Source organism: Lotus japonicus, chromosome 4 (genome assembly GCF_012489685.1).
Source record: "Lotus japonicus ecotype B-129 chromosome 4, LjGifu_v1.2".
In the NCBI taxonomy this organism is placed as follows: domain Eukaryota; kingdom Viridiplantae; phylum Streptophyta; class Magnoliopsida; order Fabales; family Fabaceae; genus Lotus; species Lotus japonicus.
In genome coordinates, this window is record NC_080044.1 from 6,717,762 (window position 1) to 6,742,416 (window position 24,655).

Consider the following 24,655-nt stretch of genomic DNA (forward strand, 5'->3'; position numbering starts at 1 on the left):
GAGTAATTTCACCATCTTATCCTTTAATTCTGGGTCAATAAGAGCACTGATGTATGTTGGCCTCTTTTCTGAGCCATCACCCAGGTCCACTTCTTCCAAAGGGTCTTGTGCTTCCATTTTCTTGGACATGTCGACCACTGGCTTTTCGAAGCCTAATGGGCCGTCATCGTAGATGCAATCTAGCCTCAAATTGCGAAGGTCCTCGAATTCGCATTCATCGACACTCTGCTCGTTTTTCCTTATGCACGTGTTATCCTTCTGTGCTTTTGCCTCCTCCTGGGATGTCATTTCGACAGGAAGAATTGAGGCATTGGCTTCGTCAGTAGCCATTTCTTTGGCTATTCTTGCGGCCTCTAAGGCCGTCCTTATTCTGTTTTCGGCTGCGTAAGCCGAAATTCGAGCTAGGCTCGAATTAATCATCTTTAACCTCATTTTGCCACTCAGTTGTGGCATCCTTTTCTTCATCGCTGTGCCATCCACTCATGGCATCAGGTTTGTATGCTTCATTAAGGTTTAAACCCCTGATGGGATCCAACGTCACCGAGTACTCCGAATACGGGTTGAAATATTGAGAGGCCACTGTGTCTAGAGGAGCAATTGTGGCTAAACTCTTTTCGAAATTTTTCTTGCTGATGTAACCTGTCTCCGCTAAGTAGTAGCTCTGATCTGCTTGCACGTTCTCGACGACTCCATCTGCTTTCCAAATGGAAATACGTTGGTGCAGAGTTGAGGGTGTAGGATCACGCGCTTACCACTACGCCAAAACCAATTGGTGTTAGTGAGGGCGCAACGTTATTTCTTATAGCGTAGCAGACAGCGCCCCGTTTCGAATGCTACCTGCAGGCAGGATGCTGGCCCACCTGGACCCAACAATCCCCCCCCCCAGCACCTGCCAGCCAAACTAGCTGCACAGCATGCCTTCCGTGGGATTCGAACACGGGACCTGGCTCTGATACCACTTGTAGGATCACGCGCTTACCACTACGCCAAAACCAATTGGTGTTAGTGAGGGCGCAACGTTATTTCTTATAGCGTAGCAGACAGCGCCCCGTTTCGAATGCTACCTGCAGGCAGGATGCTGGCCCACCTGGACCCAACAGAGGGCACTGCCCCCACGCCGTGGATCCATTCTCTCCCCAATAGCAGGTTGTAGTTGGCTTTTGAGGGCACCACGATGAACAATGTGGAACGGGCCACCGTTCCTACGGTTATGTTCATCATAATTGCTCCTAAAGAAGAACCTGTTTTCCCTTCATAGTCGGAGAGGACCATGTCGTGAGGGATTAAGTCTGCTTCAGTTTTGCCTAGCTTCTTGAGCATAAACTTAGGCATTAAATTGATCGTGGCCCCTCCGTCGACAAGAACTTTATTGACTCCTTTTTCGTCGACTTTGGCCCAAACGAATAATGGCTTCAAATGGCTTTTCATCTGCTCCGTTGGCCTCTGGAAAATAGCTCTTTCGTCTTCAACGGATCCTTTTTGCATCACGTAGTAGCACAAGGGATTGTCATCTGGCTCCTCCTCGTCGTAGTAGTCTTCTTCATTCTCGGTGACCTCCGAGATCCTGTCGAATTCAGCGGGTAAGATAGACACTATGCAGATGATGTTGAGATCTTCCCCATCGCTATCATCGAAATCGTCGAGCATGTCTTCATCCTCGTCCTCAGCCACATCTTTCCCTTTTTCTTTGGCCGGGTTTGGGGGCACAACTGTTCCCTGTTTGATAGCATGGTCGAGCTGGTTGATGATTGACGCCACACTAGGTTCCTTGTGAGGGTTGTCTTCTGGCTTTATGTCCCATAATGAACGGAACTTGCCACCTCTTTCTCTCTCAGCTTTTCTTTTCCTCAGGAAACGTCTGAATTGAGTTCTAGTCATTTGCTCAGGAGCATAATAATTCCCAGAGCCATAGGAATAGTTCCGCGACACACGGGAATTGTTGATGTAAGATGACCCCTGGCCTAAGTCGATTTTCTGCCACTTGGGGTATGGTTTTGGTCTTGGGGGTGCTGGCCTAAACCATTGATTCTTTGGCAAACCAGCATCAGGGACATAAGTCTTGTCCTTGATTCTTGTCCTCGGGCCTTTGTGGCCATCGAGTTCTTGATCCCTCTCAACCCACTCCTCGTGGGGATACTTCAACCTTCTAGACACAGGCATTTTGCTCTGGTAACGCCTCTTCATCTCAGAATCTTGATAGGCTTTAGCTGCTGACTTGTCGAAAACGGCACTACATCGAGGACAAAGCATGACCTCTTTCTCGCTATCTTTGCTTCGTGACAAAAACTCGACAAGAGTTTCCCCTGCCTTGGGGTAAACCTCCTCTAGGCTCACTTCTTTCACGACGTCTGGTTCTTCGACAGCCGTGTTTTCCTCCTTTGCCTCCTCGAGTGTCAAGCCCAGATTCAGCTTCTCAGAAATGTCAACCATGCCAATGTAGAAAGGTTCCACGTAGTTGGCTTCAGCTACCTGCAGTGGGTCGGAGTCAATCTTCATTTGGCTTTTGGCTTTTTCGTCATACTTGAGCCTTCCCGAGTCCAATGCCCCCTGCACAAGATCCCTGAAACGAACACATTGTGAGGTCCAATGACCAAAAAAGTTGTGATATTTGCAATATTTCTTCCCCTTCCTTTGTTCAGGAGAAGGAAGTTTTTGGTCTTTAGAGACCACAAGCAAACCATCAGACACAAGTATATCATAGATTGCATCACATTTGGTCACATCAAAAGTATAAGTTCTCACAGCAGGAATTGTGTTCTTGGGGTTTTCCTCCCCAAGTTTGTTTTCACGTGGTTTCAATGCTTTACAAACATAAGGATCCCCTGGCTGAAGTTCAGCCAGATTGACATCATTTAAATCGAAGTCTGCAGGGACTTCTCGATAGACACATGGATTTTGACATACTGAATCCGCGTCTATGTACGCTACCTTCTCCTTCTTTGGCCACTTAGTAGTCTTGGCCCTTTCCTCGGACTTTTCGGCCTTTAGTAATTCGATGTGCCTCACTCTATCTGCGAGTAAAGACATATCTCGAATATACTGAGTGTCGATTTTCTTTCTAATGGAATACTCCAGACCACCAGCGGCTAAGACAACTAGCTCGTGTTCAGGGACTTGGGTGAAACATCGAGATTTAAGCATCCTAAACCTGTTTAGGTAGTCATCAATAGACTCTGCTGGCTTTCTTTTAACACTAGCCAGATCCTTCAAACTTACTTTGCACTCTCCCCTAAAGAACTGTTCATGGAAAATTCTTTCCAACTGAGCCCATGTATGCACTAACCTAGGAGCGAGGGTGGTGAACCAGGTGAATGCATTCTTGGTTAAAGAACTCGGGAAGAACTTCATTTTTAAATTTTCATTGATGGCTAGGTCTCCTGCTTCGATTTGGTACCTGGCTATGTGTTCTACAGTGGACTCTCCTGAATCCCCCGAGAACTTAGTGAATTTGGGGACCTTCCAGCCTCGAGGAAGTTCTGATTCGAGAACCTCCTCCGTAAAGGCTGACACAAAATGGGGTCTATTCACGAAACCCACGTTGAAACCATGTTGGTTCAACAGTTGCTCCACCACAGCAGCAACATTTTGTTGCCCCCCAGCGTTCTGGTGTCGAATTCTTTCCAGCACACCATCAGCGTGTTCTTCCCTGTTTACCATATATACATTTTGCAATGGCGGCTGCACTGCCTCGTACAAAGGGTTTGCCCTCATCTCTTGGTGTTGAGGCACCTGATAGCGCACAGGGGCAGGGACATGGTTAGGCAACGGGATTTGGTTAATCCCTGGCGCCAATTGGATCTCGACTGGTGCCCCCAGGGCTATCGCCAAACGATCCATCTGTCGTGCCAAATGCTGATTATTGGCATTATTATTTTGGAGCACAGGGTTGATTAGCTCACCTATCTGTCGAGATAACATGTTAACCATTTCATGGTTACTATCATCTACTTGCTGCCTAATGGCTTGAAGTGAACCAGTGTTCATACCTGTAGATAAATAAATTTGTGAACTAGATCCGGGAATAGAAGGGCTAACTCGACTCCCCAAATTTAGCATTGTTCCATTTGCCCCAAAAGGGGTATGCCGAATGGAGGAACATTTTCAGGGAACGTCGAATACATGCCTTGTATGCCTTGCATCATAGACGTAGGCATACCATAAGGCATGTTTTCCCTCGTAACTGTTGGAACAATTTGTGCCTGTACTGATGTAGATACAGGCATTTCTGCAACTGCAGAAATTGCTACATTCTGGGTTGGCATAGTGGTGCCATGCCCCATTCCAGTAGACACTTCTTCATTATTATTACCACTACTTCCCCCGGGACTACCCTGATTGCCCACGTTAGACCCTTGGGGGGAAGTCCTCCCTCGATTGCTTGCCATACTTATAGTCTTACCACTTCTCAGGTGCATATAAATCACAATCAAGGCAAGTAGCAAATACCAAATAGCATGCAGCAAACAAAACACACAAAACGCTTCTGTAAAACTTAGTTTTCACAAAAATGGTCCCACTGGGCGTGCCAATTTGTTTACACGGATTTTTGGTAAACAAATATCCTCTTAGTTCGACTAAAGGAAGTTTAGATTTCAGGGTCCTTTTGAGAAAACGCTTTGCCAAAGTGTTGTGTGTACATGAATGTGTTTTCGACAATAACAAGCAGCTCAGATGAAACTGGAATTTATTGAATACGAGTCGATTACAAAACAGTCAAACAAACTAAAATAACATGAAAACTACATGAACTGCAGATTTCGACAAACAAACTGCACAAAAGAACTGAAAATCAACAAGCTGAAATGCAGGGAAACTAAAGTGTTGGTTCTGCAACGTACTCCTTCATCATCACGTTTTGCTCCTTGAGTCTTATTGATGCGGACATTAGAGCTTTCTGGTGAATTTTTCAGAGTTTGAGTTGGGAACCCTCTTTCTGAATTAGATTCTCCTATTTATAGAGTTTCGTGCTCTGCGTGTCCTTGACGGTTTTTTTTTCCCTCAGTGGATAGGTTAGTGGGTCTGGTTTCTCCCACGATCTGATGCTTGCTCCGGAAGTTCTGCGCATGGTGGTGGAGATCGTGTGCTTCAACTGCTCCAACCGTTTCCTGGCCATGTTTTCGACCATCGTGGGGGGAATTTGACTTGGTCAATGTGGCACGTGTTACATGTGCCTGTGTTTAGCAGTAATTGTTGTTGTCGAGTTTTGCCGCCCCATTAACTTGGTGCAACTTCCTTTTCCTTTCTTTAGTCAGAATTCGACTTCCTCGAGAGTTTTGGGCTGAATGCGTTTTTTCTTTCTTGGGCCAAAATATTGGGCCAACACATTCACAATAAATAAATTAAGTTTCTTAAAGCTTGTTGCTTAGACTTAATTAGAATGAAATGTAGAAGTTTAACATGAGAAGGTGTAAGAGACACGATACCCTGAGAGAGATGATGAGTTGCGAGTGAAGGAAGAAGGTGTGACTTGTGAGCTCCTGAGAGGAGAATGGTGGACAGGATTTTATTTATAATGACCAGCAATATATTTATTTGGTTGATGAGAAGGTGAGGGTGTGTGCTAGGTTTGAACCCACAACATGTTATAAGAAGTATGGGATAACCCAAGCCACTTCATGTGCTGCGGGGTTTGGCATATATTTATTTATTTAAGTATTCTTTCACTTTTCTTAATTGTTTTTTGGGAAAAGCATAAGCATGTCGAGTTTAGAAAAACTTAACCGACCAAACTGCAAGAAACTACGTGGTTCCACATGATTGGCGTATTTAACTTATTATTATAAGGTTGAATTAAATATTTTTAGGCTTAAATATGTTTTTGCCTAATATATCCGATTTTAGTCATTTTAAATTTTTTTCCCATTTTTCATCCTCAACATATCAAATTTTCTGTTTTTATCCTTGAAAGCATTTTTTTCATATTAAATGTTATGTTTTTAGTTATTTCAAAATGCGTGATTTTACTCCGATTTCAATTACTCTAAATAAGTCTCTACTTTAAAATTGAATAAATTTTGTTCATATGCTAATATTTTTTTATCATAAAAAATGGATGGATTCGGCTCTATTCACCACATGGTAACTTATCATAAAAAAATTAAATATATCATGATTTTTATGGCGAAAAAAAGATATAAGCCATTTTAACATTTCACTCACATATTTTTTTATGATGCACTTCATATTTTTTTAAATAATTATTGAATGACAAGTTAATGTATAGATCATATTTATTCAATTTTAAAAGTAAAGAGACTTAATTAGACCAATTAAAAATACAATAACTAAAATCACACATTTATATAACTAGAGGCCAAAAGTGAATTTTAGTCATTTTATTGATTAAAAGTTCTAATAACACTCCATTTTAGTGCTTGTTTGTTTTTACGTTCATTTCATTTGTTTCCAATACTAACCTCATATTTAAGATGAAAGAGGTAGTTATATTTGAAAAGTTTTAATTTGGAGAGAGAAATTCTAAGGGTGACATTGGAAATGCTATGTTTTTGTCTTACAAATTTATTACTTTTAACTATTTTTTTCAATCTAAGATAAGTAGTTAAAAGTGACTTATAATAGAGGACGGATGAAGTATTTTTTTTACCCATCACATAAATCACCTTAACAAAAAGTTCAAAACCTTAGTACCTTACTGCCTTACAAACCAATGGGAGCACTAGGATTCATTTTTTATTTTATTTTTTGAATTTGACTTAATTATGACATGCCAAAATACTTTTTTTTAATTATAATTAGAATCATTTATTGATTTATTTATACATTATCGAGGGAAAAGAGAATGACAACGCGGAAGTTTTGAAATTTGGAAAGAAAAACACAACGGTTTAAGCGCGCGCGCGAAGTAAACATTCATCAACACGCTTCTTGTGTGAGTGAGAGTGTGAGTGTGAGCTTCTCTCTCGTTACTCAGATCAAGCCAATTCGCCATGTCTGCAACCAAAACCGTATCGAGGAAGCGAGAATCCGAACAACTCGATCGCGCCAAATCTGACAAGAAGAACCGATCAAACGCCGCACACAATCTCGATCTCGATCTCGATTTCGATCTCTCCGAGTTCGTCTTCCTCATTCATTCATTTCTAGCTTGCTAACCTTTTCTTGATTCTTCTTGTTGTTTTCTTTTGCTTTGAATCGTAAATCGAAGTTGAAATCACACAATGTGAATCTACTTTGCTCTGTATGCAGTGATCTCAAGGGAATCGTGTCGGCGTTGAATTTGATCAGAGATAAGGCTCAGAAGGATGGTCAGAAGAAAAACGAAGAGACGATTTCTAGGTAAACATGTCTGAAACGTTCATTTTAGTTGCGAGATCTGGATTTTGATTTTGATTTTCAACCGTTTGTTATCTCTGTTTCCATTTTCGATCTGCTTTGAGATATCAGGTATTGATTGCGTTTGAATTTCGATCAACGATTGTTTTTCTGTTTTTTGAAAATTGTACGTGGAGATATTTGAATGTGGAAGAAGCTTCGAGCGATGTAGATTTTGAATCTGAATCGATTCACGTTTGTTATCTCTGTTTCCGTGATTCAAACCAGTTTTTTCCCTGATTATTCGTGACTTATAGGGGGTTTCATTATATAATAAATATCCAGAAACATGCTTGTTATAATGGACTTGTGAAGTTGAATTCAAATTATTGTGTTTCCTTCGATGTAACTGTGAATTTGTTGCAATTACCGTTTTATTTTCTTATTTGTTTGTGATTGGTACAAAGCTGGTTTTGATTGGTGCTTTTTGTTTGTGATAGTGTGGGCTCTGAGGTCAAGTCTATGATCGAGGAAATGAGGTCCAAATTCGAGAAGGACAGGTATATCTGAATCATTCCATGTTTAGAATGTGCTACTGCTAGCATCCTTCATGTGTGGACTTTATTTATATATTTAGTTTTAATTTCATCTTTTGTCCCTATGGTTATACAAATGTATGATTTTGGTTCCTATGGTTCTAATTGATCCTTCAAAATTGAAGAATGTGGTCCTATGCTAACCAATATTTCAATATTTCACCTGGATTACAATTTATGACATGGATAGCAGGTTTAGACCATATTTATGTCATTTGCAATGTTGAACATTGTGGTTAATGTCAGTTCTCCTTTAGTTATTAGTTGACAAGTTAATTTCATGACCATGTTTGTTCAATTTTAAAATAAGAGATTTTATTTGAGTAATTGAAACTATAGGATTCAAAATCACACATATGTAAACTAATAGGGACCAAAAATGCAGTTAAGTTATTATTTACTTATTCTGCTATACTGCACTGAAGAGTATTTTTTCTTTCAATATCAGGCAAAATTTTGCTAAGGCACTTTCAAAGAGTTCTAAAGAGGTTTGTAAATGACAAATGGTTTATATTTTTGACAACTGAGTCAAAAGCAGGAAGGGAATTAAGTGTTGCTCAAACCTTGTTTAATTATTGTTTAATGATTGTAAGCATGCAGTTTGAAAGTTCCTTGAAGAATGAAACTGCTAAGTTTCAAGCACTTTATGAGAAATTTTCCAAAGAGAAAGCCGCTTCTCTGCAGGCCTTGAAAGGTACTCCCTGTAATATTATAATTAGAGGACTATTGAACATAACATAATCTGCTATGAGAGCTGACTTCTGAATGACTGAAACTACTGGTGATATCTTAGAATTATGTTTTTTACAGCAGCTGGTAATTCCTCTAAAATGAAGTGCTACATTTGAAATTGAAATATATGGTGGTAATTCATCTGTTTCTCATAATCTTACTCTTTGCTGCTAAGATGCTAATTACCACTGCCCATTGACAGATACCATATCAAAATATGAAGAGGAAAAGGAAAAGCTATTCACGAGATATGAACAACTGAGTATGCTACAGCTATACACTTTTATCCATTCTTATTATGAACATATAAAGTCTGCATCCCGAAGTCAATGATCTTATTTTCTATAATACTTTCTCTACAACTTTATGAATATTTCAGGGAAGAAGGAAAAAGCTATGATATCGGAGCAAGAAAAAGCCTGCAATGATAAAATTGCTCAACTGGAACAGTCATTGAAAAAGAAGAAACAGGTACATAAAAAGCAGCAGGATCTAGATTTTCAGCAGGTTCATTTGCTCATGTGTTCACTCTGATTAATTTTTGTCACACAGGATGATAAAACTTTCAGCATCCTAAGGAAAACTCTTGGCTCATTCTTGGAGAGTACTTCGGATGATGATTTCCCACCTGATGATTGAAGACTTCAATGCAGGGAGATCTTCTAGTTCAGTCACTTTTACTGACTCTAATCGTATAGCTGAACAGTGGTTATCATAGGCAAACTAGAGATGAACTCTCTTTCCATAGTTTTCCTTATATTTTATTCTCTTATTACGATCAACTGTTGAAAATATAATTCTTACGAGTTAGGACACAATTCCAATGCAATATGTGATTATATTACGATATATATATTTCCTGATCTTAACGCGGTGACTCCACCTGCTGCTGTTCCATTTTCTCTGGCTAGACTATTTTTAGTATTGTGAGGTTTGAAGAGATTAAATCGAATCAGAGTGATTAAGGTTTCTTAAGTAGAGAACCTTTGCAAAAATAGAAGGTTCTTAAGTAAAACAATCTAAAAATTATAGGAATATTACTTAGAAAACTTGACATTAACAAATAATTCCATATGGATAACAATTTTGAGATCACAATTTTCCTAATTTGTTATACAAGGATGGCCAAGCTAATAGGCCAATGGACAGACCACTAACAACCAGTTTGGGCAGGAGTTGGTTTCCTTTGTTGTACAGACCATGGAGGGCGCTTGTTGTGTTCCTGCAAAATAATCATGAACAAAATTATCTTTTAAATAGAACAGACAAGATATATATATATATATATATATATGTGTGTGTGTGTGTGTGTGTGTGTGTGTGTGTGTGTGAAGCCTACTTTTCTTCAGCCCATTAATGAGTAGCATTCTTTTGGGTGTCTTGATTTTTTGGTGTTTAATTCATACTCAACAGTATTTTCCCTTTCAAAATAGATCAACCATTGAGTGAAATTCATGATCAGCAGCAATTCAAGTGAAATTTGTATGCACAATCCTTCATCCATTAAGTGAATCACAATATGTAGTCTTTATCATTCTTCCTTTCATTGTACAAGCTCAAAAGTTTAAGGGAGCATTTAATTATTTTTCAACAGAAAATTATGGGAATATTTATAGTGATCAATTGACATATGAACACTTATTCAATGTAATTTCATGATATGTCTGGTAAAACAAACTCCATTTCAGAAACTTGAAAGACTAAGCATATATAAAAAACAAAAATTGCTTTTAGTTACATGATTTATATTGACTTCAAACTCAGATAAAAAGCATGCATCTAAATAGAACTACCGCATGATAAGGGATAACATACCCCGATTTCTGTCACAAATCGACATGCAGAACATCTAACTTGTGAAGCACCATAAGGGTACATTAGCAATACCGCACAACTCGCACACTTAACTTGCCCAACCTGATCAGCTGTAAGAAAGGAATGGATTACTTATAAATAGTTCGCAACACAAAAAGGATAATGCCATATGTCGTTCAGTCATTTTGAACTAGTAAGGTGATCGTTGAGAAAATAGAATAGAGTTATACAAGTGAGAATTTCAACATTGGAAAGATTTAAGGTCAATACGCAGCCTATGTGCATTAATGGAGAGATTTACCATAATAAAGTCTCTAGTTGAAAACTTAAAGCATGATAGGATCATCAAATCCTACTTGGTGTTTGGACTGCAACCATTCTATGGAGACCAAAAATTCTTTCTTTTCTTTCTTTATTTTTCAATAAATATTATAAATTTTAATAAACATACAAGATTATTAATCCAAGCAGAAAAGCTCACAACTACACATGACAGTAGTCTTGGACCAAGCATAGAATTGCTTATGAAAATATTTACTCGATCAAACAAATAAAAATATAACCTAAAATGCAAAATTGAGACTCCCAGGTCACATCAGAGACGTAGAGGAAAAGAACAGACCTTCTAATACAATGTTGACAGTCTGACAACATGAACATTTGACATGTTTGGCACCTCGTGGATATGAAAGCAGGCGACGACAAGAACCACAAACCATTTGAGCTAGACCTGTTAATGCAGCTTACTAGTCAGAATCATCAAATTGATATCCAATTTGGTGCGTAAGTCAAAATTTTGAAATTATATATAAAAGACAAATCAAGGATACTATTAGAGACATATCAAAAACAGTACAGCAATAAACAACCAATTCCTAGGGTGCGATTTATTGAAAGGAGGGGAGGTATTTTCAATGTTATTGTGTTTGGTTAAGAGGAGGGGAGGGGAAATAACCCAAATTTTATTTGGTTCAGAAGGGGAGGGGAGGGATTCTAAAACATATTTACTTTTAACCGCTTTTTTGTTTACTCAATATGAAGAAGATTTATTTTTTCAGACAAAATACATACGCACATATCCGTTTCATAAGAAAAAATTGTTTGAGCTACATACACTTAAGCAGATGGTTACCTAAACCATGAGTAACGATATCAAAAAATCAATGGAGCTAAAAGATCATTATACAGATGAATGAGCTTCCATGAAGATGCTCTAGGCTCTATTGATTATTGACGACTTGAGGGGAGGGGGCATTGCCTTGCTGTCCTGGCCCTCAGCCACTTTGTCAAGCAGCTTTGCAGCCCTTTGACCTGTTAGCAATTTCTTCTGATATTCATGTGGTCCATAACTGAAGGCCTAAACGCCAGGACCAAGGAAGAACATGGGTAGCAGGGTAGCAGAAAGACATTGATTACAAGGGAAGGTCATTCTTTGTCTAATAAAATGTTTTCCCTCCCATTCCCCCCCACTTTTGGAGGGGACACAAAATTGAGTTAGGAGGGGTTTTGTACCCCCTCCATTCCCCTACCCTCCCCTCCTAAAAATTCAACCAAACAAGCTAAGTTTAAAAAAACCCTCCCCTCCAACCAAACATTACACTACACCCCTTCTGCAGCTATTATACCTCATTCAAAAATCTTCTACTGAGAAACAATTAGACCAGAATCTTGAAGCTATTAGCTTAAAAAAAGTAAAACCTAACTCAATGAGACATGAACCTCATTGTGCCACCAGAGAAAATAAAATACATATATGCCTGTAATCACATACACTTCAAAACATAAAAAACTCAAGGATTGCATGTTTCACAGTTCATAACAAAAAAAATACGATTCAGAAGAACAAAGACAAAACAAAACAAAACAAAACCCACCCATGAAATCTCCTAGATTGTGCAGTAGCTGTTTAGAAAACGCGCAACTAGTTCAAAAAGATTAGAACTTTACCCAAAAATAAAACTGGGTATCCTTCAATATTGAAAGTAGAAAAAGAGGGAAGCAAATGCAAACAGAACTACAGTGGAAGGTATGACTATGAGCTCACCGGATGGACGTGACGGTGGCGGAGTGAGGATTGTTTGCCACCCCGGCGGTGGACCATCGTCGTCTTCTTCTTTCTTTGGTTGCCACCCCGGCGGTGGGCCATCACCGTCTTCTTGTTTCTCTGCTTCATGACTTTGCATCCTCGCTCTGTGCTTAGCTCCGCACTTTTGACTTGACTGTAAACACTTAACCCCGCAAGTTTCAACACTTTTATTTTTAGGATTAGGAATTGATAATGGTCCCTTATTCAATCAAAAATGAAAAACAAAAACTTCAGCTCATTAATTGTTGTGGAATGTCCATGTATGAACGGTGGTGGGCCCAAGTCTCCGGCAAGAGCAAGCACGGTGGTTCGCCTCATCAAAGGGACTTTTTCCGGAAGTTACTCCAATAAGAGACCAAAACCAGCCATCGGTCATAGTCAAGTGACCATTTTCATATTTATCCCTTTTACTTATCTATAGTATATATATTCAGGAATCACTCTAAGCTCTTTTCAAAAAAAAAGGAATCACTCTAAGCTCAATCATCGCCTGCGTGACACTTCATGATCGGCTAATTTCCTAAAAAATCCTACATGTTAGCTATTCCTTCATTTCTCTTATTCTACACCTTTCTTCTTATCCTGCACTCATCTCTCTTAAAAAGCATATATAAGACTCTATAATTCATCATTCCCATCTTCATAATTTGAATCTCTCTCCATAATTTTATTTCCACAACTGTCATCCTCTCTTGGTCTCCGACAATTCATTCTTGGTATTCATCCCCTTTTTATATTCAATCGACCAGTTAGATTTGAATCTTTTTCGTTAACTATTAACAAGTGTAGTGCTTTTTCAATTGCAGGTCATGATTACCAGATCATCTACACATGTGAAGTCGAGATTAAATTTATAATGTTCATATTGACTTTTTTAACTCCCTGGAATGTTCACTCATAACGGATTGATTTTAGAAAAAAAAAATTCATGTGATATATATCATGTTCGTTGAATGTCTCTGGCGATAGGAAAGGTAGAAAAGATAATTTTTCTACCTCTGGAAATAGGATTGGCAAAAAGTTTAATTTCCATCCTAACACTTAATGGTGTTGAATGTCTCTCAAAATAAGAAAGGTAAATTCCAGAACACCTCATCACAAAGTTCAACTACGATTCAGATTCCAGAGTATCAATTCATTAGCAAATGCATAAATATCACGTCGAAAAAGTGGTATTGTTTTATATACTCTGCGCCATGCTATTTTCTATTGTCAGCATAATTTTTTCATACCTTGATATAGCTTATATATCTGAAATATATTAAAATTAACACTCAAAGTTATAATATTAATAATAAATTAAATGATTTTGGAAATTATATCAAGTAATTAATTTCGAAAATAATAATAAAAATAAAATTAGAGGATTTAAAATTAATTAGGAGATTTTCTTAGTTAAACATTTAATCTTCTACAAAAATAGAGGAATGATTTCATGAAATAATCAGAATATACCATTTAATTTAAGAAATGAAGAATAAAATATATGATGCATCAAATGGGGGACTAGAGGGACTAACCTAGGAGAACAATTATAAATTGAGATAGATTTGTGGTGAAAAGGGGAGCCTCCATACCCTTCTAACCTAGTGACCACCGTGCTTCTCCTCACAACCTATCAGCCGCTTCTCTTTCCACTCCTTTTTCTTCTTTCTTTAAATTATCATAGCACGTCACATTCCCTAACCTTTTTCCCTACTAATTCAAACCATCGATGCTTACTGTTTCTAACCTTAATTGATATAATAACCGACCCTTGATTCCTCTATATATATAACACCATTGGTTTATACTGGAAGAGTCACTTTGTATACTGACTTCGTGGCATGATGTAGAAGAGTTGCTTGCAGCACTTGTATTCAGTCTAAGCATTTTTTTGTCTTTCGATTATAAGGTATAAGCTTTAACACTTCACCTCTTTGTTTATTTGTACAGTATAAGCTATATTGTTTGTCTTTATTTCAATTGTGTTTAATTTTTATCGATTGATAGTTCTCTATGTCTCACGTGATTCTCTTTGCAAAGTTATGTAAAATTGTTTTGTTAAACTTTTGTGATAACTTCATGCATTTCTTTTTTGTTTAAATCAGATCTGTAAAAAATATAAAAAGGGTTTATATACGTGTATTAATAAAACTAAAAGATATCCACCAACTAAAAATACATTTTACGTTCAAAAAAAAACTAAAAATTTATTTTTTATGGAAAAATTAAAATACGTTAATATAATAAATAAAACTATTTTTAAATTAAAAAATACAAACCAACCTAAAATAAATCTCAGAACTACGTGACCCTGAGCACCACATTTCATAAAGGGGAATACGTAGGTACAAGCTTCAAAGTTTGTCAGGCCAAATTTCAAAATAATTTTTTCCCTTTATTAATACAATTAAGTAAGGTCGAAATTCTTTTCTTAGGGTAAATTAGATAATTTTAAATTTTGCACAATTAATCATAGGTAACCTTTTTACGGACTTCGTGAGGTGCTAAAACCTTCACACACATAAACGACTCCCGAATTCAGAACTCTAATCACAGACTAGTTTGAATTAATTTTGAGGGTTCCAATTTCCCAAAATAAATTGGTGGCTGCTCTATATTATTGCGACACCTATTATTAAATTTTAAGTACAAATTTCTGATTTGAATATGTTTAATTAATTTTCAAATCTCAATATTTAAGTTAAAGTTTAACTAAAATCTGAATATTTTTTAATCAAATTTTTATATTTGGTATTTGATATCAGAATATTATTATTTTTTCCCATTAAATCTACTAGATTTTTCTTCTAATCAACTTTATATAATGATATCATAACATATTATGGTAATCATACAACCGTCTCCTATTATATCTTCTCCGTGTTAAGATTTTTGTGTCATTTTACATGGCTTCAAGATCTCCTTTTGTGGTTCTCCATGACTATACGAAGGTAGATCATTATTCCTTATTAACTTTTTTTTTATCAAGTTAGCCTTAAATTACGTTTTTCTATTAAAAACAATTCCATATTTGTATTTAAATAGAAAATTCAAAATTAAAATTTATTTAATATTTTAAAAAACTCCCCTTTAATTAAACTTAATGATTACTGTCACTACAAAAAGTCCATGCAATTAATATTTATTTCATGAATATTACTAAAAATAGTTTCTTTTTCAGAAATTAAACATTAAGTTTAATTGAATAACGAGAATTTATTAACCATTAATATTCAGTCAAAATTTCAATTAATTTTTCCATCATATATTTTATTCTTTAATTAGTATTGATTAGTTTTAATTTCTTTTATTTATGAACTTTATTATGGTATAATTAGATAAGACATTAAAAATCATTAATTTCGTTATAAACAAAATTTATACCTCAAAATTAGCCTTAAATTAAGTTCTTTTACCATTAAAAAATATTCCACATTTGTATTTAAATTCAAATGTAATTAATCAATTTTTTAAAACTTCCATTTTTAATTAATGATTCTTATCACTACAGAAAGTCCATGCAATTAATAAAGAAAAAAAACATTAAAACTCTATATTCGAATACACACATTCAATGATTATTTCTAAAATTAATGTTAGTTAAATAATAATGACACTTATTTGATACTCCCTCCGTTCCTATATATAAGTCACAAATAACTAATTCTCTTAGATTAAGAAAAGTAGTTACTAGTAATAAATTTGTAAAAAAAATGATTTACTTTCCTAGATTACCCTTATTTACTTTCCTATGATTTTCTCTCTCCAATTTAATACTTATAAAGTTTATCATCTCTTTCATATTAAATATGAGGGTGAACTTGGAAAAAATTATTTAATGCTTCCTAGATATTAGAAAGTGACTTATATTTTGTAACAATTTTTTTTCAAAAAATTTGACTTATAATAAGGAACGGAGGGAGTAATTTTAATACATTTATTTTAAGTCAACTAATAAATACAATAAATGCTAAATTCATTTCCAAAAAATAAAACGGTTTTAATACACCTAGCTATTTAATTGTGTTTATATACATTATTTTTTTTGTTAATTATTAAAAGACATTAACTGCTATATTCATTCCCTTAAAAAAACTATTTTTAATCAGACGTCATAAATTTCATAAAGAATTTTCGTCGATTCAATTATTAATCTTTATTTACTGATAAAGATTATTTTTACAAAAACTCTTCAATACTTAAGTTTACAAAACTCGCGGAATAAATAAATAACAATATAACTTCTGTATTAATCAACTCTTCCAATTAAAAGAACTAAACCATTAAAAGAAATAAACCAACAGAAACATTATCCAAAACCACAAACTAAGGTCCAAAATCAAATACATCAAATATCCTCTGAAAATAAAAACTAGTACAAGATAGTTCAGTACTACGCATCACTCGACCCCCAAAGGAAACGAACATCACTCAGAATCAGACTCCTCAAGCCACTCGCAATGTCTCTTCTCTACTTTCCCAGCTTCAAATACTGTCGGTCCAAGCCACCCATCCGACTTCTTCCGCTTCTTGACTGGAACCATGGCCTCGGGCTCGTCATGGTTGACCTTCGACTCTGGCTCCGCTGGTGCAGCAGCTTCAGCAACGGGCGGTACGACAACAACCTCTACACCCACGGAAGGATCCTCTTCCACGTCAGACAATTGTGGAGAATTTGACCCGGAGCCCTCATCACCAGGATGTAGGAAACGGCAAGGCGCAAAAGGCATCTTCACCTTGCCCCACTCCATCGTCTGGGTTTCAACGATGTTCCCATGCCGATCGCGGCCGGTAATTGTAGCACTGCCGACATATAATCGACGTACCTGGCGAGAGTCGGTCTGCCAGGCATTGTCCTTCCCTTGGTCAGGTAGATCGATCGTCCACGAAGTTACCGAACTCTTGATCTTCACCATGAGTCGGTGCCATCGTTCTCATGGCAAGTTTTCATATCACTTTATGTCATATACCACATTTATCACTTATCTCTCATTTTTAATCATCTCACTGTAAGTGTCTAGTGATCTTCATCAAACATTATAAAAAATGGAAATATATACAGATTATAATTTCACTTTTGATTATCAAGAACAATTTTTATAAAAAGATAATTAAAATGGAAAGATAATTGCTTTAGTTTTAGTTGTAGAGATATATAGGTTTCACCGCACGTACATCAAAACAGAAAAGAGATAGGATGCAAAGCTAGTATTTGAAACATGTGAGTGTGAATTGGTAGCTAGTGCCTAGTACAAGACAAGAGAAAGAGAGATTTTTGGCCAAAAAAAGAGAGAAAGAGAGATAGCTTTGAAGTATTTTATTATTATAATTTGCTAAAAGCAACACATCTGTATCTTATTGATACTTTTAGTTTTTCTGACAATGGTGAGGGAGCTGCAACTCCCCGATGTCACCATGAAGGTCCGCCGCTGCTATCTTGTACTTTGTTTTATTTTCAGAGGATATTTGATGTATTTGATTTTGGACCTTAGTCCGTGGCTTTGGATAATGTTTCTGTTGGTTTATTTCTTTTAATTGGAAGAGTTGATTAATACAGAAGTTATATTGTTATTTATTTATTCCGCGAGTTTTGTAAACTTAAGTATTGAAGAGTTTTTGTAAAAAGAATCTTTATCAGTAAATAAAGATAGTCATGGAGAACCATAAAAACAGATCTTGAAGCCATGTAGAATGACACAAAAATCTCAACACAGAGAGAAGAGTAATAGGAGACGGTTGTATGATTACCATAATATGTTATGATATCATTATATAGAGTTGATTAGGAGAAAAATCTAGTAGATTTAATGGAAAATAATAATATTCTGATATCAAATACCAAATATATAAATTTGATTAAAAAAATATTCAGATTTTAGTCAAACCTTAACTTAATTATTGAGATTTGAAAAATAATTAAACAGATTCAAATCAGAAATTTGTAATAGGAGGCGGTTGTATGATTACCATAATATGTTATGATATCATTATATAGAGTTGATTAGGAGAAAAATCTAGTAGATTTAATGGAAAATAATAATATTATGATATCAAATACCAAATATATAAATTTGATTAAAAAAATATTCAGATTTTAGTCAAACCTTAACTTAATTATTGAGATTTGAAAAATAATTAAACAGATTCAAATCAGAAATTTGTACTTCAAATTTAATAATATGAAATAGCATAGGGCAGAGTATACAAAGCAATACCACTTTCTCGACGTGATATTTGTGCATTGCTGATGAATTAATACTCTAGAATCTGGACCGTAGTTGAACCTGTGATATGAGGTGTTCTGGAATCTACCTTTCCTATTTCGAGAGACATTCAACGCCATCAAGTGCAGGGATGAACATGAAACTTTTTGCAAATCCTATTTCTAGAGGTAGAAAAATTATGTTTTCTACCTTTCCTATTGCTAGAGACATTCAACGCACATGATATATCACATGAAACTTTTTTTTTCTAAAATCAATCCGTTATGAGTGAACATTCAAGGAGGTTAAAAAAAATCTCGACTGTACCTATGTAGATGTAGTTCCAAACCATGATCTGGTAATCATGACCTGCAATTGAAAAAACACTCAACTTGTTGATAGTTAACGAAAAAAATTTAGATTTAACTGGTCGATTGAATAGAAAATGGGGATGAATACCGAGAATGAATCGCTAGAGACCAAGAGATGATGAGAGTTGTGGAGATAAAATTATGGAGAGTGGAAAGATGAATTATAGTCTTATATATACGTTTTAAGAGAGGTAAGTGTAGGATAAGAAGAAGGTTGTAGAATAAGAGAAAGGAAAGAATAATTGCCATGTATGGTTTTTAAGGAAATTAGCCAATCAGAAAGTGTCACGCAAGCGATAATTCGGCTTAGAGTGATTCCTAAGTGTATATACTGTGGATAACTCTAATCCGAATTCACAAATTAAACTAACCAATTTTACCCCAATCCTCATTTCCTCATCATAATATACTTTAAACCAAAATTACTTGACATCATTTCTTACTCGTTTTGTTCATGTGAAAGCTGTATTGTCCAAAAGCCAATTAGCTCTTGCTATGTGTTACTCTTAAGAATTAAGTGACAAAGGCACATTTCTTCAGTGGCTGACGAATGTCTGTTAAGTGTCATAATCAAGTTGGTTTAGAATCTTTGGATACATGCTGTAGGTAAACAATAAAAAGTATACATTTTGAATTTTGATGCATTTCAAAGGCAACTGAACCTATATATTGGCTACCTAATATTTGCCACACCAGCAATCACATTTATATATATTCAATGCATATTTTGTTCAGCTTAGTATGTTTAAAACTAAGCACCAATTTCATTTCTGTTCAACTTGATGCTATTTCAAGGCAGTGTCCTTCATGAACAAGACCAAGAGAGCCCTTACGCTTTTGCTAAGGCTCCTAGCCTTTGGAGCAACTATAGCAGCAGCCATTGTTATGGTGACAAGCCATGAATCTACTGAGATCCTGAACCTAACTTTCACCGCAAAATATAGCGACGAGCCAGTATTCAAGTGAGGTTTCATGTTTTACCCATTTTCTCCTTGCTACGTAAATCTCTGTTTTTCTAAACATTTCAAGTGAGGTTTCATGTGAAAAACTGGCTAACCCATAAACCATGTTTTTACAACTAAATTCACTAGATCGATGTTTTTCACAACGTGCTTCTCATGTGTCAAAAGCATTTAACTTTTTAGAAAAATCTATTTTAACTTGTGAACCAGATTTTTCTTGGGTCAAAGGTAGATAAAACCAATTTTAATAGTATGTTTAGATCGACTTATTTTTTCTCAAAATCAAATTTCTAATATCCAGAAGCTACTGATCACAGAAACTTCTTCCCATAATTTGATTCAGTCATTTCCGTGTTTAGAATCAAATTGTAGAAGAATAATTTTCAAACATGTACTAAATTGATCACTTCTCATTGGCTTAGTCCCTATGTTATCTTAAAATTTCATATAGGTACTTTGTGATAGCAGAAGCCATAGCAAGTGGATACAGCCTCATCATTGTTCTCTTCACATGTTTCCAAAATTCACTTTGGCGTTTGATTGTGATCTTGGATGTGGTAAGCACTAAGCAACCATTTGTGTAATCTAATCTCACTCTCTTATAATCCTTGGTAAATCACTGATTAATTAAATTTCCACATTTTATATGTTTTGATCATCAGGTGATGGCAATGCTACTCAGTTCAAGCGTTTCAGCAGCACTTGCAATAGCTCAGGTGGGGAAGAAAGGTAACAGCCATGCCGGTTGGTTACCTATTTGCGGACAAGTTCCTAAGTTTTGTGACCATGTCTCTGGAGCACTCGTTGCTAGTTCTGCTGCAGCTATAATCTACTTCCTTCTTATATTATTTTCTTCCCTTTACTCTACAGAATGCACTCTTCCTGTGAAACCTGAAACAGATCCATCACATGTTACCTAGTTGTTTTTACTCTTTTTTAATTTTGTCTTGCATCCTTGATCCTTCACGTGTGCTATAGTACTAGTCCCTTTAAATCACTTGTATTTGATTTATCCAAGTTATAGACAATCAAAATGATGACACTTATGAATATTAAATTTGGATATATGTGTTTTATGTGTTCCCCTTTATTATCGCCAACATGGGTTGACACACCTAGCCGTCCCAGCCCGGGTTTGAGCCTCCTCCCCAAAGGTGTGAGTTCAAATCCCTTATAGACAGAAATTGTAAATTGGTGAATATTGCTACTCAGGAAGGTCCCTAACATTTCAGCATACCAATGAAGTGTGCCTCTACTAACCTTCATAAAAGTAAAGAGGAGATAATCTTCTACGGCAAAGATCTCTAATATGTCACAGACACCCTATCTAATAGGTTTGAAGATGTTTCTCTAAACCCTTTCATTTTTCATAAAATAGTCTATTAATCAATGTAACTCGAATTTCATAAAATAGTCTATTAATCAATGTACCCCGGATTTCATAAAATCCCCCGAATTTGTTTCTGTTACCATTTTTCAACCTCAACGTTAAATGTTTACTTCATGTATATATTAATTCGTAAGATCTCATGTATGCACTTCTAAAACACTTCCATCTTAATAATATATGAAGAGAAAATAGATAAATGAGTGATATAATACGTGATCCGATAGAAAATTAAGAGAAAAAGTTAATCATAATGTATCAAAAACTCTATTAATTCACAAAAAATGCCACTTTGGTTTCTTTGATGGAGTGGAAAGAAAAGCATAGAGAAGAAGGACCAACAAAATCTGCAGAATACCAAGCAGTGGTACGTGCAGGCCCACACGTGCGTCCCCTCCAGCAAGCTCACGCTCATCTCGTCGTCACCGGCTGCCACCGCAGCCGCGCCCTCATCACCAAGCTCCTCACACTCTCCTGCGCCGCCGGCTCCATCGCCTACACGCGCCGCCTCCTACGCGCCGCCATCAACCCCGACTCCTTCCTCTTCAACTCCCTCCTCAAAGCCACCTCCGCCTCCGGCTTCTCTCTCGACACCATCCTCTTCTACAGTCGCATGCTCCACTCCCGCATTGCACCTTCCTCTTACACTTTCACCTCCGTCTTCAAGGCCTGCGCTCACCTTTCCGCTCTCCGAGTTGGTACCGTTGTCCATTCCCACGTTTTCGTTTCTGGGTATGGCTCCAATCCCTTTGTCCAAGCCGCAATCGTCACGTTCTACGCGAAATCTAGTGCGTTACCGGTTGCACGCAAGGTGTTCGATGAAATGCCTCAACGAAGTGTCGTTGCTTGGAACTCCATGATTTCGGGTTACGAGCAAAATGGGCTTCCCAATGAAGCGGTTGCGCTGTTTCGCGAGATGTGTGAACTCGGGGTTCGTCCTGATTCCGCGAGTTTTGTTTGTGTGTTATCGGCTTGCTCTCAATTGGGGTCTCTTGATTTGGGGTGTTGGGTGCATGACTGTGTTGTTAGCAGTGGGGTTCATGTTAATGTCGTTCTCGCTACCTCGTTGATAAACATGTTTTCGCGGTGTGGTGATGTGAGCAGAGCGCGAGCGGTTTTTGATTCGATGAATGAAGGGAATGTTATTGCGTGGACCGCTATGATATCCGGGTATGGTATGCATGGGCATGGTGTTCAAGCAATGGAGCTTTTTCATGATATGAAAGCACGAGGGCTAGCTCCTAACAGGGTCACTTTTGTTGCTGTCTTATCTGCATGTGCTCATGCAGGGCTAGTACATGAAGGGCGCCAAGTGTTTGCAAGCATGGGACATGAGTATGGTGTAGTTCCAGGAGTGGAGCACCATGTTTGTATGGTTGATATGCTTGGGAGGGCTGGGTTGCTCTGTGAAGCATACCAATTCATCAAAGAACTTAGTCCTGAGGAGCTTGTTCCGGCGGTGTGGACCGCCATGCTTGGGGCTTGCAAGATGCATAAGAATTTCGATCTCGGCGTGGAAGCTGCCGAGCATCTCATATCTTTAGAGCCAGAGAATCCTGGCCATTATGTGTTGCTTTCTAACATGTATGCATTGTCAGGGAGGATGGATAAAGTAGAGTCAGTTAGAAATGTAATGATCCAAAGAGGACTGAAAAAGCAAGTGGGTTATAGCATCATTGATGTCAACAACAACAGTTACCTTTTTAGCATGGGTGATAAGTCACACCCTGAGACCAATGAGATTTATCAATATTTGGATGAATTGATTTGGAGGTGCAAGGAAGCAGGTTATGCACCTGTTCCCGAATCGGCAATGCACGAGTTGGAGGAAGAAGAAAGGGAGTATGCCCTTAGATATCATAGTGAGAAGCTGGCAGTGGCATTTGGGTTGATGAAAACTAGCCATGGAGTGACTCTCAGGATTGTCAAGAACCTTCGGATGTGTGAGGACTGTCATGCTGCAATTAAGTTAATCTCTGCTGTCACAAACAGAGAGATAGTTATTCGGGATAAGCTTCGTTTCCATCATTTCCGAGAAGGCTCATGTTCTTGTTTAGATTATTGGTGATAGGATTTAACTTGGGTGAATTTGATTGACTGGAGATTATTTTGAGAACAATTCTGAAGAGAATGATGTTCTTTCAATATACATCAGCAGAGTATGTGAGAGGAATGTTGTAATATGGCTTCCAATACAAAGGTTGCAGGAATTCGGATAGTGATTAACATATCAATTTACCAATATTTTTGTGAGTGCTAACCTCTGTTCTTACTAATGCCACTATGATCTAATTTTGTTTTTCTGTCCACTTTGTACATATATGGTACCTAATATAGCTTTGTGATTCTAATTGCAGCTCATTGGTGCTGTTTCAAATAGCTGAAGCCTGAAGGAGATTTTGTAACATGCTTTATATTTATTCCCTGCAGTGAAGGGCTACTAAAGACTATCTATAGTGTATGTAACAAGAGATTCTTATATCAATCCATGTCATATGTATAAAACGTATCATAGGTTCTGAAACCAAAGTTAAGAACTTGGCATGCAACAATAAAATAACTTCCATCGAGAAGCCAGCCGAGGCGTGGCAATTAACTAGAGAAAGTGAAAGACCTATATTTTGATTCTTCCTCTTTTGGTAAAATGGCGACTTCATTTTTTAATCTTTCTCTTGTGGCACCCCTTTTGGAAACTTAGAGGTTTCTTCAAAGTTCAAACATAATTCTAATACTAGTGGTGTGCAATGGTAAGGGATTAGTATCGAAGACATAACTAAATCTGGTTGATTCCATAAATAGTAAAACCAAACTGAAGCTAAACGAGCTGACTAAAACAAAGAATTTATAAGTTAGGTTGCTTAGGTTTGTCATCTAACCTTAATTGAGAGTATTATCTTCTAACCTTCAAGACACAATGAACAAGAAAATGGAAAGAAGTATAAGGATAATGAAGAAAGATAGATAAAACCAATTCCTACTCATAACTATTAGTTGAAGAGGCCCGAGCTGGTCCGAGAGGGAGTGACTCGAGTCTCTTAAGCATGTGATCATGGGTTTGATGCTTGAATTTACAAGTTGGGTTGCTTAGGATTGTCTACTAACCTTAATTGAGAGGATCATCTACTAACCTTCAAGACACAATGGACTAGAAAATGGAAAGAAGAATAAGGATAATGAGGAAAAGATAGTTCAACAAAATAAAGATAAAACCAATTCCTAGTCATAAATTAGTTGAAGAGGTCTGAG

At 36.8% G+C, this 24,655-nt stretch overlaps 4 protein-coding genes across 4 annotated transcripts; 3 read left to right on the forward strand and 1 right to left on the reverse strand.

Moving 5' to 3' along the window:
• Positions 1-6,846: 6,846 nt before the first annotated feature.
• On the forward strand, positions 6,847-9,469 carry LOC130715949 (uncharacterized). The gene is made up of 8 exons (XM_057566112.1): positions 6,847-7,075; positions 7,207-7,296; positions 7,773-7,832; positions 8,317-8,356; positions 8,469-8,562; positions 8,803-8,862; positions 8,980-9,071; positions 9,153-9,469. Exons 1-8 carry the CDS (start codon positions 6,948-6,950, stop codon positions 9,237-9,239), a joined length of 651 nt encoding a protein of 216 aa, XP_057422095.1. The 5' UTR covers positions 6,847-6,947; the 3' UTR covers positions 9,240-9,469.
• Positions 9,470-9,602: 133 nt separating this feature from the next.
• LOC130715950 (protein LOL2) lies at positions 9,603-12,846 on the reverse strand. The gene is made up of 4 exons (XM_057566113.1): positions 12,460-12,846; positions 11,038-11,145; positions 10,416-10,525; positions 9,603-9,822 (listed from the first exon to the last, which is right to left on the reverse strand). The coding sequence occupies exons 1-4, from the start codon at positions 12,596-12,598 to the stop codon at positions 9,754-9,756; spliced, it is 426 nt and encodes a 141-aa protein (XP_057422096.1). The 5' UTR covers positions 12,599-12,846; the 3' UTR covers positions 9,603-9,753.
• Positions 12,847-19,813: 6,967 nt separating this feature from the next.
• Positions 19,814-21,084, forward strand: LOC130714793 (CASP-like protein 1C1). The gene is made up of 3 exons (XM_057564741.1): positions 19,814-20,022; positions 20,474-20,579; positions 20,685-21,084. The coding sequence occupies exons 1-3, from the start codon at positions 19,868-19,870 to the stop codon at positions 20,940-20,942; spliced, it is 519 nt and encodes a 172-aa protein (XP_057420724.1). The 5' UTR covers positions 19,814-19,867; the 3' UTR covers positions 20,943-21,084.
• A 616-nt stretch (positions 21,085-21,700) lies between these two features.
• LOC130715433 (pentatricopeptide repeat-containing protein At2g33760) lies at positions 21,701-23,938 on the forward strand. The gene is made up of 2 exons (XM_057565530.1): positions 21,701-23,658; positions 23,767-23,938. The coding sequence occupies exon 1, from the start codon at positions 21,714-21,716 to the stop codon at positions 23,475-23,477; it is 1,764 nt and encodes a 587-aa protein (XP_057421513.1). The 5' UTR covers positions 21,701-21,713; the 3' UTR covers positions 23,478-23,658; positions 23,767-23,938.
• Positions 23,939-24,655: the final 717 nt, after the last annotated feature.